At 41.0% G+C, this 18791-nt stretch overlaps 1 protein-coding gene across 1 annotated transcript in view; it reads right to left on the bottom strand.

Annotated features, from left to right (window-relative positions):
- pknox2 (pbx/knotted 1 homeobox 2) overlaps positions 1–18791 on the bottom strand; it is a 100967-nt gene that overhangs the window by 39601 nt on the left and 42575 nt on the right. Inside the window, exons 3-4 of the mRNA XM_071461613.1 lie at positions 6851–6957; positions 3988–4124 (exon numbers count right to left, since the gene is read on the bottom strand). Of these exons, the coding sequence (XP_071317714.1) occupies positions 3988–4124; positions 6851–6937 (224 nt within the window). The 5' untranslated portion in view covers positions 6938–6957. The remainder of the gene's footprint in view (positions 1–3987; positions 4125–6850; positions 6958–18791) is intronic.

Raw genomic sequence — 18791 nt, 5'->3', positions numbered from 1 at the left:
TTTGTGTTAAAACAAAAAAACAACAAAAAAAAGGACTTATTACGGTGTCTCTTTCAATTAAGTGCATGTTTCCATCTCTGAGCCGAATCAGCCTCCATCAGCTGTGAGCACTACATCCACAACCTGAAAAACAAAACCCTCACCGGCTTTTTAATAAGATGCAGAGAATCCAGAAGGATCTTTATAGTAAATGCCACAACTCATTAGGCTAATTACCCTATCACACATTTACTCCGCTGCTAATAACAAAGTAGGCAGAGAGACAGGGAGAGGGATAGAGGAAACCACGCATCTCCTCATGAAGTTGGCATTCTAGCAATTAGTGAAAAGAAACATTAAAGCCCACACACACACACTTCCTGAGCAGAATAATTAAAGAAAAATGGCAGAGATACTGATTCTCCGTGCTTTTCTCTTTTCAAAGTCTACAGCCCCCATATGAGCGCTGTGTTACAGGCAGGAACACTGGCAGATCAGACTTCTATTAAAATACGAGTGCTATTTGTGTCTTTTTGCATAATTCGACTCACTGTGGGAGACAGTGACTTGTGAAGTCAATTTTAATTGCGTATATAACAAGGTAACAAGGTGTGTTTAGTTATTAGCTCCTTGCACGGACAAAAAATAATTCCCAAATTCAACTCTGCTCTGCCTCCTCTCAACACGCAGCACCACGGATTTCACTTAAGAGCCGCAAATAATCACATTTAACAGCACACGCTAGTGAACCCTCAGCTCGTGTTGCTCCCCCAGCTCAACGCTGCCTCTCACACTGTTGATCACAACATTTTAATTGGCCATCACGCACATTTACAGACTCAGCTGGCTCTATATTCTCCACAGCACCATTTAACTGGGAAGTAACTCAACATCCCATCTTATTACTCTACCATCGTGCCCCTGTTGCGTCACATAAAGACACTGATAATATACAGCTGAGTTTGCCTTAAAACAAAATGATACTTTATAAAGGGTTGCTTAGTAGATGGATATTTATTCCTCCACTTAATGACAGAAAATTGGTAGTTAAAGCGCGACGCCACCTATTTTACAACCACCCTCTGATATGACCACAAGTGTCTCCCCCTATGGAGGCAGGCGTACCGGACTATGGTTGTATGGTTACAACAATAAACATGCGGACTGTACCTTGGTGGCCATGGTTAATGGTCTTGACTTAATGTGGTTAACACTGTCACCCAGTCATGGATAATAGAAACAACATAAACTGCTACTTTCACATGGGAATCGAACACGGCTCTCCTGTGTCATATTCATCCATCCACCCCAACCTCCTCCTGACGTGGACTTTGTCGCTCTATAAACTACGTCACTGCACTTTTCCCTTTGCTCCTGTCATCATTACTACGACCACTAGATGTCACCTAGCAACAGAACCTAACTATGTGTCATAATAACTTGAACTATGGGATCGTTTTTTACAGGAGAACAGTCTCTTTATTTAAGGTTGAGTTAGAGTGCTGCTGTTGTAATTGTTGCCTTTGGAAAAACACTGTTATCATCACAACGTTTCTGTTAGACTACAACTATCTGGATTTGTGAGATGGAAATCTGGTGTTGTCAAAAAGGCAAAGTCATGGAATTAAAACTCTGTTTGAATTCAATGTTTTTTTTAATGAAACTGATTATGTCCCAGTGTATCTGTGTTAATTATCTTGTAGATGTACTAGACTTCATTCTGCCACTATGCACCAAATGACTCAATCAGACAAAGTCCTCCTTGCTTGTCCCTACCCTCAGATACAAATCAGCGGTACCAGTGGCAGGTGTGGCAGACCGTTGTCGTCATGGTAACAATAATGAATATATATATATATATATATATATATATATATATATATATATATATATATATATATATATATATATAATATTTGTAAACAGATGAGACACACTTTAATTCCTCAGCTTTAGAGGTGCTGGGCGGTGTTTTCCTTCCCCCTTTGGACAGAGCTGTCTCCCTGTTCTACATTAATTAACACACTGAAGAATGGAAAGACAGACCTCAGCTCTTATAGAGGCACTCCAACCCAGCAACTAATAAAGTACATTAGCATTATTAACATTAATGTATTCTATAGAAGACAACAAGAGAGCTGAAAGCACATTAAAATACACTTCTAAATAATGAGATCTATATGTATTTGCCACAGTCATTCTTATTGTGTTTTGTTGCTGCTGAGAGCTTCTTCTGTACTCTCCTCTATATGTGGTTTAGGGGGGAAGAGGAGAAAAGTGGAGGTGGAAAAAACCCCATGTGCAAGTGGAAGAGGGGCTGATTTACTGATTTGGACCGCTCCTCTGCCCCGCCCCCAACCACCAAACCAAGCTGCTTCAAACATGGCTGTTCACATCAAAGGCAGCCTTGTATCTCAGAGGAGCTGCTAAGGACTTTACAGAAGCTTGCCTCAGGCCCAAGCGCGGGGGGCTCACGCTACCTCAGACAGCAGTGGCGGATACCCGCGGGTGGGACCTGAGGAGCCGGGACAGGCGGCCCAGCACAGTCTGCAGTGTCATCGATACTTTACGGGCTGCACCAGACAGCACGGGGCACCTAGTGCCTCATTTGGCTCAACAAATCTAGTTAGTTGTTGGTATGCTGCCGACACCAGGAGATCACCCAGTGCGATTAAAAATGTCTGTATTTTGAATAATTTACCTCATAAATAGATAATACAAGCTCATTATAAGGGTGCATCAATATTCTAGTGATAAGCTGAGAGAGGAGTGAGGTGTTTTGTTTTTTTTAATCATATTTTTACTGGTGTTTTGCGTTTCACCCAGCAGTGTTTTTTTTTCTCTTCTCATTTTCTACACCTAACAGGGTGGTGCCTTTGAGGGCTTCTACATGGTAAATAAAAGCACAACATTTTGAAACAAATATCAGTAAGGTGATCTGTAAACATCCTAAAATAAAGGAAATAAAAAGGAAAAAAAGGCAGAAAACTTCTCTACAGTAAGAGTTGAGATTGACAGACAACAATTCTCAAAGAGAGTGCAGTAATATACACTATTGGTTTTAGGAATGACAAATAAATATTTCCAAATTTCCACAGTGCCATTGATAGATGGTTGTGACGTGTTCATCTTGACACATAAAGAAGTTTCTTTTCACAAAATGTGGTGTCTCCCCCATTTCTCTATTGAGTAACTTTACCTAAACCAGTTGATGAGGTCTCTATGACTTGAAGAGTGATGCTTACCTTTGAAAATGACTGTTGGCGTGAAAGAGAAATAAATTATGTTTTAAGTCTGGAGTCATGCTAAAACCTCACACAAAACAACTCTGTTTGCCCAGTGAAATTTCAGATATAATTTTGTGTTTTAAGTATGTTTTCAGGTTTTTTTTTTTTTTTTTATGGATGGCTATAATCCATTGCAATATTAGAAAGCACTTGAAAGTCATTCATTTGTTCATTGTCTCAGCCTAATAATGACAGACACAAGAGCCTAGAGTCAGCGCACACTGTGCAGAAGTCTGAGAAACAGCCAGACTGTTGCTGCTGTATCAAACATTTATTTTAAAGTCAATTTATTAAATTCAAAGAGGAAATCAAGGGTGCTTGTGCTCGCCTTTGATGAATGAAAGCATTTACTGAAGGTGCTCTTTGGTTTAAGAATGATCCTAAGTGAAAACTGAAGGATGCACCCTTCAAGTACAATTTTCAAAAGCTTGTATGTCATGGCTAGTTATAGAGAACACATTAAAAACATCAGTACTGCTTGCAGTGGCCTTCAATGCAGCAGTATAGTGCAGATTGCTGAATTTAGACTGACAAATATTTTCGGCCAAATACTGACATTTATTTACCAAGAGGTGAAGTGATTAACAGCTGCATAAACAAATCTTGTTTCACTGCTGGTTGACATGGTTAGTGCTCTTTGTTAACTGGGACGTGCATTGTTCAAGACACATGGATAGACCCTATAATAACACATAAACGTCTCAAGGGAGATTGAACCAACCTGTAAACAGCCCTTTTGTCAGACTCAAGCTGGGCCTGAGGGTCAAGGGTCACGCTGACAGAGGTATTTCCTGTTGCGGTGGCTGCTGGGATATGGACCTGTGGGGTCTTGGTGTTCTGCTGAGTGGTGCCCGTCATCTGGGGACACAAAGGATGTTTGGTTAAGCTGTAGTGGTGGTGTTCGTTGAAACAGGCGAGAGGGAAGAATTTGGGTTCCCAGCTAGAAATAAGCAAGACTGAAGTCTGCAGCCTTGCTAGAGGCTCTTTCATGCTGCACTTGTCCATAGACACTTACCTATTATGAGTATCTGCACCAAATTTAATAGCAACACATCTCAGTAGTTGTTGAGACATGGTGGACCGACCCACATTGTTTTCTCTAAATCAACAACTCCTCTGACCTGACCAATCACGCAGGGCGTTTTTCTTTCAACCCTCTGATATGACCCACAGGAGTGTCTCCTGAAATAGAATCCCTATGGCGACAGGCGTACTGGACCTTGGTTGTCATGGTTACAATAATAAATACACAGTCTGTACTGACAGCAGCATACCTACCTTTATCACCACGGTTACCATAATACGGTCAATCATGGTTTGGTAAGTTTTAGGAAAAGATGATGTTTGGGTTAAAATAAGTACTTCCTCAACAATAGATGATCTTTGTTGTCATGGTTACAATAATAACAACATGGTTAACTTTGTCGAATGGTCGTTTTGTTGACACATCCATCCACCCCAACCTCCTTCTGATGTGGACTTGAGCGTCACATGATCACATGTGATCTCCTGAGTGTGAGCGTGCGGCTGCTTGTCAGGTAATTTTTTAATCACTTTTCAAAAGCAGTAAGGTGCAGCTCAGACTGCAAATGAGGACAAAGCTGGAATGAATAATTGTTGCTAAACAGGTCAGTAGCCTTGTAATGAAGCTGTTACACAAAATGAATCAGACAGGACGGATTAAGGCACTGAACGAGGCAGACTGAGGTCATAGATAGATGATAGCCTAAATATTCATTTTATATTTAGCAACAGAACAGTGACACTTCACAGCTGGTCAGCCTGTGCTTACATTACTGCTACAGCAGACATCCTGTATTCTTCCCCTCTGCACCACAAGACCACTGGGAGGGTGGGGGTTCAACTTGGACTCATTAGAGAATCTGTTAACCTCCTCTCGTGTTATTTGTGCTGTAGGTCGGGCAGAAGAGTGACATGCTCTACAACCACCACCCATTGTCTTCCTTATCCTTTACCCCACTTTCCTCTCTCTCTCTCTCTCTCCCTCATTCGTTCTCTCTGAGGAGATGAGTCTAACAACCCCCATTTCCCCATTGCTTTTTTTTTTTTTTGAGTTAGGGTGGGGTGGGAGGAAGCTTCAAGTCTTAATCCAAGCACCAAATGGAAAATAAATTAGCTTCTTCACACTTAACTAGCTCTCATTTGCATTTGCCGAGTGCGCAGACTGCAGCTCGGGAGCTCTCCCCTGGCACTAATCCTCTGGGCGAAAGCAGACAGAGGTGGTGTGGACAAGGAGCAGGGTGAGACGGTCAGATGAACCTGCTCTGCCTCACCTCCATGGGATGGCCTGTGGTGTTACACAAAGCTTGTGTCCAGCCACAGTTAATTACACTGACCTGTTGGTGGCATCACGTGCTGTGCTGAGCACTGCAGGCTGGGGCGTGTACTTTTATTCTACACTTTGACATCAGTATGTGTCACTCATGTCTTAATTATAACATAACAATGTAACATCTATTTAATATTCCTATAGACACTTACATTATGTTTGTGGTGCTGAGTAGTTACAGTATTTATAATTGTATTACTACGTATCTTTTATGGCATCACTACAACATTCTTTAATACAGTTGTAATGATAATATTGCTATAATATTCTTGCAGAAACTTTTATTTCTCCATAGTGACATTATTGTAATTTTATTGTATTAATGTTCTGATTTTCTCTAAAATCTTAATTTTATCGTCTTGATGTTTTGTGACTTTTCTCTAATCTTATAAAAAAAGTACTTTTTTTTCTGGATACACACGGACGTATATATGGGTCGTATCAGAGGGCTGATCTGTATGGTGGTTCAGGTTGGAGGAGTTGTTGCTCAAATCTCCAATCTAAGTTTTGTAACATTTTCTGAATAAGAGGTCAAACAGGCAGTGTGACCTGTCTTAGGGTCTAGTTGACCCAAAACATAAAAAAACAAAACAAATCAGTATTTAATGAACACTTAATGGTAATTTCTGTATTTTGTTGCCTTCATCAAATGTACAAAGGGAAGAGTTACCTCGACATTTTTTAAAATACTGAGTTCAGGAGAAAAGCAAAACAGTGTTTAAAAGGAAACAATTATTATCAATATTATGACACTGAAGAATCCACTGTAATATTCACTGTAATGTTACTTTCATGCTACTGTGGGGGCTGACAGTTTACATGTCATTAATTATTTCCATAAAAACATCCATAGACTTTACAGTTAGTTGAGTGAGTAGTCAGTTGAGTGAATTTAATTCACCTGAAAACCAGCACAATAATTATGACTAAACAAGCAACAATCAAATTTGAAATCTGGGGAAAAAGATATTATTCATTATCTATTTTCAAGATTTTACCACTCAGTGCTAATCTGCTTCAACTAATTAACCATCATCACATTCTGATCTTCTCATTTGATCTAACGTCAGATTAGTGCAAAGAATTGAGCCTCACAAAGAAAAAAATCAACTGAAATAACCCAAACAGTAACTTTGGAAGAAAATAGTGTGGCTGTGTAAGAGGCTGAGACCCATGTGGTTCGTACATATAGTACTGCTATAGGAGGAGTGGAGCACTGAGGTAAACCTCTGACCTGTTGGCTCTCCTGGTACGATGGTGGAGGAACACTCTGGGTGGCCATCATTGTCACTGCAGGTGCTGGGGACACATGTTGCATCATGGGATAGCTTCACATTGAGACTGTGAAAGAAACACAGAAAAAAAAACAGAAGAAGAGAGAAAACATGAATCCAGTGCAAGTAGTGATTGTAAATTCTATTATAGCTGCAGCCACCAGGTGCTGCTATAATTAAATAATAGAAGATGGAATTCTCACGCGCATCTCACTCTCTCTCCCCTCTCCCACTTCTTCTCCTTGTCTCCGTTTACTAATTTATTTTCTTTTGCTCTGTCTCCTCTCAGTCTTCCCTCTGCATGTGTTGAATAGAGCTGACAGAGGAGCCGGGATGATGTATTAATAGTGAGTGATCTACAAGCAGCTACCGAGCAGAAAGAAAACAAAGCAACACAAACTCAATCAGGGAGCCCTTTACAGACATTTCTTACATACCAGCAGGTTCATAATGACACCGCAAACAAACCCGACTACTTGTTCACCAATTACAGACAGCTATGCTTGTTTACTAATTACAGCTGGCTTTAACGCATCGTGGTGGAGTCACCTTGGTTTGTCTCTATGTGTTGGCTGCTGGTGTTGTTGTTGCGCCGTTACCAAGCCAATCAAGAGGGCTAATTAGGGCTCTTGTTGGTGGGCTAATAGCTATTGGCTGGAACCCCACAGGGCTGAGGGCTGTACCCTGTGGAATGCTGCTGTAACCATCGCCCCCACCCCCACTGAAGGAGCTAATTGTGTTACACACACACACACACACACATGTAGACCCCTACCATTGCCCCAACTTACTATAGGCAGGCACAGCAGGTGCTCCATCCTGAAGCTACTTATAACCTATGTGTATACACTGCATGAAAATGTCTTGTGAATTTGACCTGGGGGGGGGGGGGGTATGTACTAGATTTTACTGTTTTTTTAAATAAATAAAAAACTAAAACAAATCTGATCTCACAAACTGACTGAGTCAGACACTGCAAAGATCAGTTTGGTGTTTTAAACACTGACGCGGATCATCAAATGAATATTTCTTCAAATTCCAAAACTTCACTGGATACCTTGAGCTACTGCACTCATTGGAAAAATGCCTCATAATGCTACATAAATCCTTGTGTGCTCATGAAAGACAGGCAGCAATTACAATGGACTGGTGCACTTGGACTGAACGGTATTGACCTGGAGGAAAACACTTGATTATAAGCTAGTGAAATGGAACTGGAACATCTGAGCAAAATCTCTGCGCCAGTTGCAGCATCCATTCAGAGCTGCCGCCTGAGGAAATAAAAAATGTGCTGTAAATCCGCCGGACCACTAAAGCCGAGGATTTGCAGTATGTGATTCTGAGTTGTGAGGTTCGGGCCTGATGAAAAGAAACTACAACAATCATATAATATGTTTTAGATGCAAGGATTTAAAAACATATTACCTGAAAATCACAGGGGATATTATACAAAATGAAAATATACCATAATGCACAATGAACTTACTGTAAATGTAAAGAATATTACAGCAATATAAATGTGATTGTGTGGTTGATTCTGCTAAGAATGAACACCACAGCAGTGTTACGCAGCGTTTCTGCTGTCACTGCTGTCAGACCCCGGTTGTATGCTCCTGCCGTAGTCTCACACATCTGTGAGTTGAGCCCATGCAAGCCTCGAATAAAAAGGATCTCTTCAGGTAGTTTTTAGGTCCCTCTTGCCAGACAGGAAGTGAGGCAAACATCTCGTCCCCTTCTTCAGAATCAGGACAATACATGAAAGGCGTTTGCGGACAGTGAGCTCATCCCTCACTGAGACCCAGAAACCTTGGCAGTGTCTCTGCCTGGGAAAGTCAGAGACGAGACAATCGGCTGAGACCTGACTCGGAGTGAGTGGCATCTGAACCTGCCACTGCTGCCAACGCTGCCAACGCTCTGATGTTAAATGCTGGTTTAGTTTCATTGATGAGTTCTAATTTGGGGTTTTAGCTGCAAATCTGCATGTTTTATCATGTCGCACTGTGTCTGTGTGTGCTGTGCATGCATGTGTGTGTATGCATTAAGTGTGGCAGCATATGAGCATGAGCACGTTTGCACTGTGTGTGTTCACGTTTGTTTGTGTGCCATGTACATGTCTGCGCAAGTCATTTTGTGTACTGATTGCGTCTCCTGGTTTCTCGTCTCATTCCAACTGGTATCAGCTGAAAGGCATCTTCTCCGTTATCAGTCCTCATTTTAATTGCAAATGCAGCGAGCGTGTTAGTGATTAAATGGAAAATTGCACATTAATTGATGAGACTGAAGATAAAGCAATTCCAATTACTGCACAGTATTTTAGGCGGCCTCTCAAGTTTCGCCGTCCCTCGAAGGAATGAGCCACCAAACGCCAAATTCGAGCAGGCAATCGTGCATCCATAAATAAACTCACAAAGACACATAACTCGCACTAGAAGCGTGACTGTACGTACAAGAACAGACAAGAAGTCTGCAAGAACACCAACAAACATGACATTTAATTTCAACAGTGAAACTAGAAAAAAAACTAAAAGTACAAATCTCTTTCAAAGACATCTTTAAATAGGAGACAATAACCATCCCACAACCACTCTCTCTGAACTCACCAAAGGTGTACAGTTACACAATAAGTCATAAAATTCATATTCAGGACAAATGACATGTTTGTTCCTCAACAAAGGCCTTTGAATTATTACAGTGTTCATAATGCATATCAATTGAAAAATGCCTGTAGTCGCAATCAAAATTCAAAAGCAAGCATAAAATGGAAAATGAGAAGTAGGCATAAAATTATTCCAACAAACATCAAAGGGTTTTATGAATTTGGATTGGAGGCACTCGCGCTCTTTCATCGGATTCTGTGCAGTAAGAAACGCTTCTATTCAGCATTCAATTTTCCAGCAATTCTCAGGCACAGAGTGGGCCTTTGCTGCACTCATGTCAGGTTAGTCAGTAGCATAGCTGCAGCCTCACTCCGTTTACCACCGGCAACTGAAATGAAAATCCATATCTGGTTATATATGATGTGATCACTGCCTGCCCTCTGGCCACCACATTTCAACCTTGTCTGCCTTTGGTTTGGAGGTGAATTCACTGCACAGTGTTGAACTTCTATTGAATGTGAAATCGGAATGTTTCCCGGTGCAAGCCAGGAAGATTAAAAAAAAAAAAGGAAAGCGGATCCTCCTTGTGATTTAAACGCAGCATCATGGAGCACATGCCTCGCAATCCAGATCGTGACCTGGCAGGGGTTTGGCACCGGATCATTAAAAGCAGACTTGCAGTAGGTAAAAGATGTGATCCTCTCTCATGTGGAATTATCAACACTTCACTGGCTGCAAAAATCACAGTAGTGAAGTAGTGAACAAAGGTGTCAGGGCTGACATCGTCAGGCACATTTTAGGAGCACAGGCAAGAGATTTATTCCCTACAAAAAATTAAAAAAAAAACCTGAAAATAAAGATGTTGTTGGCTTGGATGTTTGACACTGAGACTGTGATATCCTGATTTTTATAACTCTCAAACACAACTTCAACTCACTCTCCTACCAAACCAAAGACAGGTGACAATTGGAGTAGAGGGAATGTGGTATGATTATCAGGTGTTATTAGTATAGCACACCCAAATCTCCAACTAGAAAGCAACTCGACAATGTTAACATGTCCATATGATGTTTTTTATATAACACAAGACATATCATGAGCAAGATAATCACTCAACACCATGACTGAGTATTTCAATTTCTTGAATAGCAGTGAACAGATGACAGATTCAGGCAGCCAGGGATCCATATGTCATATAACCTAAGCCAATCCTGTCAACTTGTGGGAAGGGGGCGGGGCTAAATAAATCTGAAACCTTGTCAGTACAGAGAGCAAGAGTTTGCATTAGCACAACCACTAAGACTGTGTCAGTCACTGCCAGTTACAAGCTAACAAAAAACATAAACAAATAAAAGATGCTAACTACACAAACCATTCTGATACATCTGCTAATTTTGGTCTCAACAGACTCCTCATCTGAGTCTGGGTCTGACTGAGGCTCAAACATGTTGCTGAGTCTCTCTGATGGTTCCTCCTCTAACCACCTTTTTCACCTGTCAACCTAGCGCAAGCGGCAGTGGTGGGCGGGGCATAAGGCCTGATCCAGAATTTCGTAATCAGGAAGTAAGAGTAGAGAAGTTTCCAGCCCCAGTTTTCCTTTTTTATGTGGTAAAACCATGTTAAACAAAATATCAATATATCATAGTTAAGTACACTTTTATGGTTATCACCAAAGTGATTACAATTCATCCTGACCAGACCCTGAATGCCTGAACCAACTTTCATTGGAATCCATCCAGTAGTTATTGAGATATACTCAAAACTACAAATGTCAGCATTGTGGTGGTGGGATTACCAGAGTCATTATTCATTCTCTGGGCACCGTATTAACCAAATTTCATGGCAATTTATCCAATAGTTGTTGAATTTGGTGGCTCAATGGACCAATTGACTGACCAAACCAACATGAAAGCATTGATCCAACAGCCAGACCTTAAAATAAACTGCTATTTATGTATATACTTATTTACTTCACTTAGTATTGATTACCAACAAAAGCTCTTCTTAGGGCAATTCAAAATTTGTCATGCTGTTTTCAACAAACTCGTAAAAGCCTCTCAAAATCACACGCAAGGCACTCCATTTGCTTTCATTACCCACAGAATAGCTTAAAAAAGAAAATGAAATAATTTTACGAGGGGCAGTCTGCAATTCTGAGACAAATTAGCCCAATCCCCATGATGCCATTTCTTAAAAACCACAACAACAACAGTGCAAGCACAGATCTGGCTTAACTAGTGATCGATCGGATCTGCTTCTCAGAATCCTGAAGTGTTCCATAAATAATACTTCATCTTGAGCATATTCATGAAAAGAGACGGTGCATCGCAGTTTTACACTCACAGCCACATTCAGATCCACTCTCCAAATGTTGGAGCCATGACAGATACCTGACACCTGATCTGACATCACATGTGCATGCCGTCATTTGCACATTCCCCCCATCAAAACCTCATTTAATCTGTCCTGTTTGAGTTTGCTGGTCTGAGAGGTTGACCTGCAGATGCAATGAATAACATTTGGAAGTGGGTATGTCACCTTGGTCAGAAATTATGCATATTGACGCCCTGCAAGAGAGGAAGATGAATAAATAAATCAGGTGTTTTTGAATATGAGTAGGATCTAATCATCGCCTTATTGTCAGGCCTGATTTACAATGCAAACACCAGGAGGCGAGGCCTTGATGGCGTTGAGTAAACTGGTGGAGGGAAGTGTGGAATGGTAATGAGACTGGGGCACGGGGGGGGGGGGCTGTTTACACATTTGTGGTCGGACTCAACACAGAAATCGGAAAACACACAGATCAGAGCGCAAACACCCCACACACACTCGGGAATGGGCATACATGCAAACACAGGCATGTACTGTATATTAATGCAGAAATGCCAACACTATAAACAGAGATAGCAAAGCTTCAACCAGTGTCATCCTGAGGGCAATATCACACACATACTGTGTCTTGCCCTTACACACAAGCACATGTGTCTGTACACACACACACACACACTCAGAGGCGTGAGTGCATTCACAGCCAGAGGCAAAGATAGTCTCACCAGTGGTCTTAGGGCTACAAATAACCCCGAGGCTAAAGAGAGCTCCGCACATACTCAGGACCCAGTCCACACTCCCAGACCACCTCATTAACCTGAGCCAGCAGCCCTCCCTCCGCCCGGCCTCGCACCACCCTGCCCCTCACCAACCCACACTTACAATTCATACTAGTATCATTTATTCATCTGCTCTTGTTGATTGGACTCATCCTCGCCCACAAGATAGATAAGGCATGGATCTGAAGCCTGGTGAAGGACGTTTCAACATTGTTGTGAACATTGTTAACTTCAGCAGGATCACAGGGAAGGTGGCCAGGCATGGTGGATTAATGTAGGCTGTTGTCTGAAGGATTTCCTCTCGAGGGTTGAGGGAAGAAGAAGTTTGTATGATTTCATGTCTCTCCAGTCTCTCTGGAAGTTTCTCGGTGTAACCTTATTGTAAATATTGTAGCTGGGTAGGAATAGCATGTTGTGTTGCTAGAAATAAGACTCAAAAAGAAAAAACTAGTGCTCCTGTGGTCACCACTCAGCTGAGAAAAAGAAACACACCCACATTCAATTTGAACAGAATCAACCCAATGTTGTGTTACCCACTGCTTACAAATATCGACTACTGATTTAGCCACTGAACAAGGACTTATTAATTAAATGATCACATGCTAGAGTCAGCCATAAACTAATTGCAATGCTCAGAATTTACGGCCTTACAAGGTTAAATCTTCACAAGACAACTTCAGCGTTCAGCAGCTCAGCAGGCGGAACATTTCATCTGTTCCTCACTGACTGGGCTGACTTCACTCGTCCTTATCAATTTCCAATGACATTTTGTGCTTGAATTTAAATTTATAACCTTTCCAGTTTATTCTTTCATACTGAACTTCTTAATGAATGTCCTTCACATATTCAAATATGCCCCACAGCCATAATGAAGACACGAGGATTTCCCTTGGGCGTAACAGTTTGCAAGATTCATCTCTTTCTTTCTAACTGCTGACAATGGCGTTAGTGCTCCGGTCTGACTGCAATTCCTGTTTTCTTTGTGTTTATGCAAATGTTTGTTTGGATATTACAGATTCCGGTTTGATTGTCTCCCTTCCTGCTTTTAAAAATTAGATTAAAGTCTCAAGTAAAATGGATTGTGGTAAAATTGCAGTACAGTAGAACATTTTTGTAATTCCCAGAGGACAGGAGCAAATAACCTTATTAGCATAGCTAAAAGCCATTATTATAATGAGGTGAGCTTTTTATTTTGTTTTTTCATTTTTTTGTTTTAAGAGGCTAAACATATAAGGCCAAGATGAAAAGAATATTCAGACTGCAGGTAAAATCTTTAATCATCTGTATCAAGGGGTGCCTGGTTTTTAGCCTTTTTTTCCCTTTTACTTTCATAAAAAATAAATAAATAAATAAAAGTTAGACGTAACACAAATAGGTGGAATTTATGTTTATATCTGTATTCTGTTGATGCTTATTCAGGTAAGTCATGTGAGGGTTCAACTAGCAATATGGGCTTTAACCAACTATTTGTTTTTACTTTGTTTTCATTTTCTTCACAAGATTGTTCTCTTGTAAAAACACAAGGCCATAGGTCGTCTGTGCAGCATAGTTAGGTTTTGTTGCTAGGTGAAATTTAGTGGTTGTATTAATGATGACAGGAGCAAAGGGAAAAGTGCGGTGGCGTAGTTTATAGAGCTACAAAGTCCACGTCAGGAGAAGGTTGGGGTGGATGGATGGGTCAACAAAACACAGGAATATGACACAGGAGAGCGGTGTTCAATTCCCAATTATTTCTATTATCCATGATTGTTAACTACGTTGTAATTATTGTAACCATGACAACAAAGATCGTCTAATGTTTAGGAAGTACTTATTTTAATCCAAATCACCATATTCCCCTAAACTGAACCAAGTCATGACTGTTATAATAGTAACCATGGTGACGAAGGTAGGTACACTGCGCTAGGTACAGTCTGTGTGTTTATTATAGAAACCATGACAACCAAGGCCCAGGCCGTTAGGGATGTTATTTCAAGAGACACTCCTATGGGTCGTATCACAGGGTTGGAACAAACGCCTTACATGGTAAGGTACAACTTTCTACAGATTTTCAGCTCATACATGGTCATGTAGTGCTGTATATGTGCTGTATATATCAAGGATGCTGGTTTGGATGGATGCCAATTTCAAGCCAAAACTCAAGTCAGTGCATATTTATGAACGTGTTGCTGTGCTCTCAATTGCAATGAAGGTTTCTGATTTATTAGTGTCACATGATTATTGCAATCATCAAAAATCGACTGAAAGTAAAAAGCCAAAACATCAGTGAGCACTCATTAATTTCAAACCAGCTTCTCATTGGCTACGGCTCAAATATGTCAGCATGGAGGTTTGTTTGCTCCCAGCAGGCTGCAGCACGCTCCTCAATCCTCCAACATAGAAAATAAGAAGAAAAACATTGACATGATCAGCTACATAGGTACACGGCACACACACAGCAAACGTGGCGCACAGCGACCAAATGGTTGTCGGACCTGCTTCAGTGAACTTATTTTTGTTTCAGCTCTGTCATGGATAAATTTACACAAAATGGCGCTGCATCATTTCCTAAAACAAACATACACACACACACACACACACAGACAGACACACTCATACAGGCACATGAACACACACTCCAGGGAAGAAGGTGGGTGGGGTGGGTGGAGAGTGCCAACAGTGCACTCCCCTTCACCAACAAAAATAGCACTGCAACAGCGTCTGTATGGTGCAAAAGGCTCAGAAATCCATGGATGAGATGATGATCAGCAGAACGTGGATCCCAAGCCCTATTCATTAAACGTCGTGTCTGGAGATACTCTGTCTCTGTCTTGACAAAAAAACCAATGAAAAAACCAAAGTCAGCCAACGATTAAGAATCCAGTATCTTCCTCTGAGCTATAGAGCGTCATTGATTCACCAAACACTATTAAAAACATATCAGTGAGTCACACTATTGCATTGGGTGACATGTTCAGTTATTACACTGAACTGTTTGTTTTGACTCAGTCCCACATACACCTTCCTGCTGCCCTAAATACTCAGTAGTGCTCCAGGCCTGTGGCTAAAAATGCACCATTTACTCCTGGTCAAATAACATTTGCAAAAACTACAGTTCCCAGCTGACGGCTGAAAATTACTGAATAGACTATGAGTTTACAACTATGGTAGGCTGTACTTATGAAGTGCTTCGATTTACCAGCATGCTCACAATGCTAATGCTAATGCTAATGTTTATCCAACAAGTCCTCTAAACTAAATGACCATAGGGGTTGCCTGTCCCTGCTCTCGGATAAGATCCTTAGAAGCATTCCAGCAACAGGTGTCCTGGACCTTTGTCGTCATGGTAACAGTGATACAACCCATAGAAGCATACCAGCGTCAGGTGTACTGGATCTTTGTTGTCATGGTGACAATAATAAACATGTGGTTAAGGTAGTGGAACTCTTTAGTTAGGTATAGGTACAAAAACTACTTGTTATAGGTTTAGAAAAGGCTCATGGTTTGTTAGAGAGGGCCTACATCGTCATGGTTACAATAATAAACGTACAGTTATGGTGGAACAGTCATGGACCAAATAAATAACACCAACTAAAGGTTTCACACAGGAAATAGTCTCTTGTGTTTTGTTGACCATGCATCAACTTCAAGCTCCTCCTCACTCCTCCTTAGTCCATAAACGACGGCACCTGACTTCCTCCTTTGCTCCTGTCATCACTATGGTCACCTAACAATAAAACCTGACTATGGGTCATAAAAAGCTGCTGCGCAGATGACCTATTGCTTGTTCTTAAAGGACGGTCTCTGTTTAGCAGGTGTAATGTTTACCATGTTCACCACCTCAGTTTAGCATTTGTTAATTACCACAAAAAAACAGTTGAGGCTGATGGTAATATCATTAGTTTTAGAGGTATTTGGTCAGATAACCAAAGAGTCTAAATCAAATTTCACAGCAATTCATCCAATAGTTGTGGTGACATTTCTCTCAAAACCAAAAGTGTCAGGAGATCACCACAACAACTGCCTGATGTTTTGTGTCTATCTAAGAAAGTCGGGACCAAAGTCGTGCCCAACAGAGCTACAGCTGAAACCATATATTTGTGACCAGTTTTTCAGGGCAAGCCAATGGGCATGGGGCTGAGTGTCAGGGATGGAAAAGGTAAGAAATATTTGAGCTATGGACCAAAGCATTATTGGTTTTCATGAGATTTATTGACAAAAAGAAAAATATAAAATATTTCCAGCCTTGTCCCTTCAGGTTGGGATGTACAGCTTCATTATATGTACAGCTACACAATTGTGTCTTGATTACCAGTGTTATATGTCCCGAGGTTGGGAACACAGAAGAGAAGTGAACTGATGTTTTTTTTCAAGTCATCCTGTTTTGCCACCAGAGATTCATTGAGGTTTTACTGTGACATATGTACATACACACATGTTCTCTTACATGTTTCTTGTGATCTATTCAGCTGCGTTCTGCCGTCTCCGAGAACAGCAGCTAAGGCATTTCATTGCTGAAAGGTGGTGCAGGGCCGAGTGTCTGCTAAGCTGATAACCATCAGAACGCTGGAGGTAGAAAAATTCAGGCGAAATTGGAAATGCAATCAACCCCCCTCCCTCCACCCCACCCCCACTTCACACCGCCACTTCAGTCGTCCTCTTCCTCCGCTGTCATGTTTGCCAGCACATACACTGTGCCCCTTATCTGCCGTTGCATCTGCAAGGTTTCTTTTTTTAAACGACACCTTATCACAGCGAGTGTGTGCCATCCATGTCACTCCAGAACAACTTCAGCTACTGGTGGAGCGACGTGACTGACAAGTGAATGACACTGAGTGCTGGGTGGCTTATTCACTTTAAACACAGTACAGAATAAAAGAGTAGGTGGCAACTCAAACTCCAGCATTTGACTTGACTAAGTGACACAGCTAACAGTAATTCACTGTTTCAGCTTCCTGAGCTGAGCTGATAAGGTGGCTCAGTGTGTATGGTCATGTGGTGGAACGGGTACCACAGTTTCTGAATGTATTCCTCATTCATCTAAATTTTGCAGGATTCTGACAATGGCCCCAAGGTTTAAAACAAGCAAAGAGCACAATGTAAACACATCAGCAGCTGGTGCTTCTCAAGCTAGCTGCAGTAGTCTCTGTATATTTCCTAAAGTAACCAGCCTTGACAGCATTGTGGTTTCTAATCACAGCAAAGCAAATAGAATTGACTAAGACATAAACTTAAATGCTAGCTGATGAAACTGAAACATTTAGACCTATGTACCTATGCAGTGTGTCAGTGACATATTAATACTCTATGAAGCTGTAGTATGTCATCATGTTGTACTGGATTGTAGTGCATGCACACTGAACAGTGTCTTGCTTCCTCAGACACATAGGCTATCCGGTAAATTTGTCCAAACATTGTTATATACATGCTGCCGCCAATCCTTAACCTGCTCATTCCTCCATCTTCACTATCTTTTGGGTAAAGTTTGTCCTGAGGGTGGCGCCACAGGGTTTATTCTCTGACATCAGCTCATGAGGCTCAGCTCTTCCCATTTATTTGCCCAATATGTTTTACAGAGAATAATAATCACTACCTGGACTATGTTTTGTTTTTGTTCCACATGCAAATTAGTGATCAGGGTGGGTGGTGGGTGTACAAGGCACAAGACTCTGAGATCACAGAGGTCTACATCCTGTCTACAGCTTGATAAAGGTCAGGGAAAGACTGTGGGTTACACTTTTGATTTATTCAGCATTTAACAAAACCAGCTTTTCAAACTCTAACCAAGTACTGTGAGTGCCTGAAGGTAAACTCACCAATCCTATTTTAATGCAGTGAAATGTATTGTCAGTGAATCTTTTGCTGATTTGTTCAGTACCAACATTGTGTTACTTACTTGATGTGCTCACTAAAACATCTTCCCATTATTTTGGTAAAAACTAAAAACTAGCTAATTTCTCTCAAAATGTATTTGCTGTTACAAATAATTACTATAAATGTAATTTCTAAGGGACAGGGTTCCCACCTGCTCAACTTTAACTAATTTGTACTAATTTGTCGCAGCTACATATGTTTACATCTCTAACATGACCAAGGAGATGCTGTTATTTAGTATGTTAAGTGTAGCATGTTTGCTTGTAAGCATGCTAACAATAGCATGTTTGATAACCCAGAAAATCACCCATGTAACTTGCTGATGTGGTCTTTATATCCAAATC

The sequence above is a fragment of the Trachinotus anak genome, unplaced genomic scaffold, assembly GCF_046630095.1.
Source record: "Trachinotus anak isolate AG129_WGS33_773 ecotype Australia unplaced genomic scaffold, CSIRO_AGI_Tana_v1 ptg000024l, whole genome shotgun sequence".
In the NCBI taxonomy this organism is placed as follows: Eukaryota; Metazoa; Chordata; class Actinopteri; order Carangiformes; family Carangidae; genus Trachinotus; species Trachinotus anak.
The sequence above is the reverse complement of the archived record's forward strand: the minus strand, read 5'-3'. Positions and strand labels throughout refer to the sequence as shown.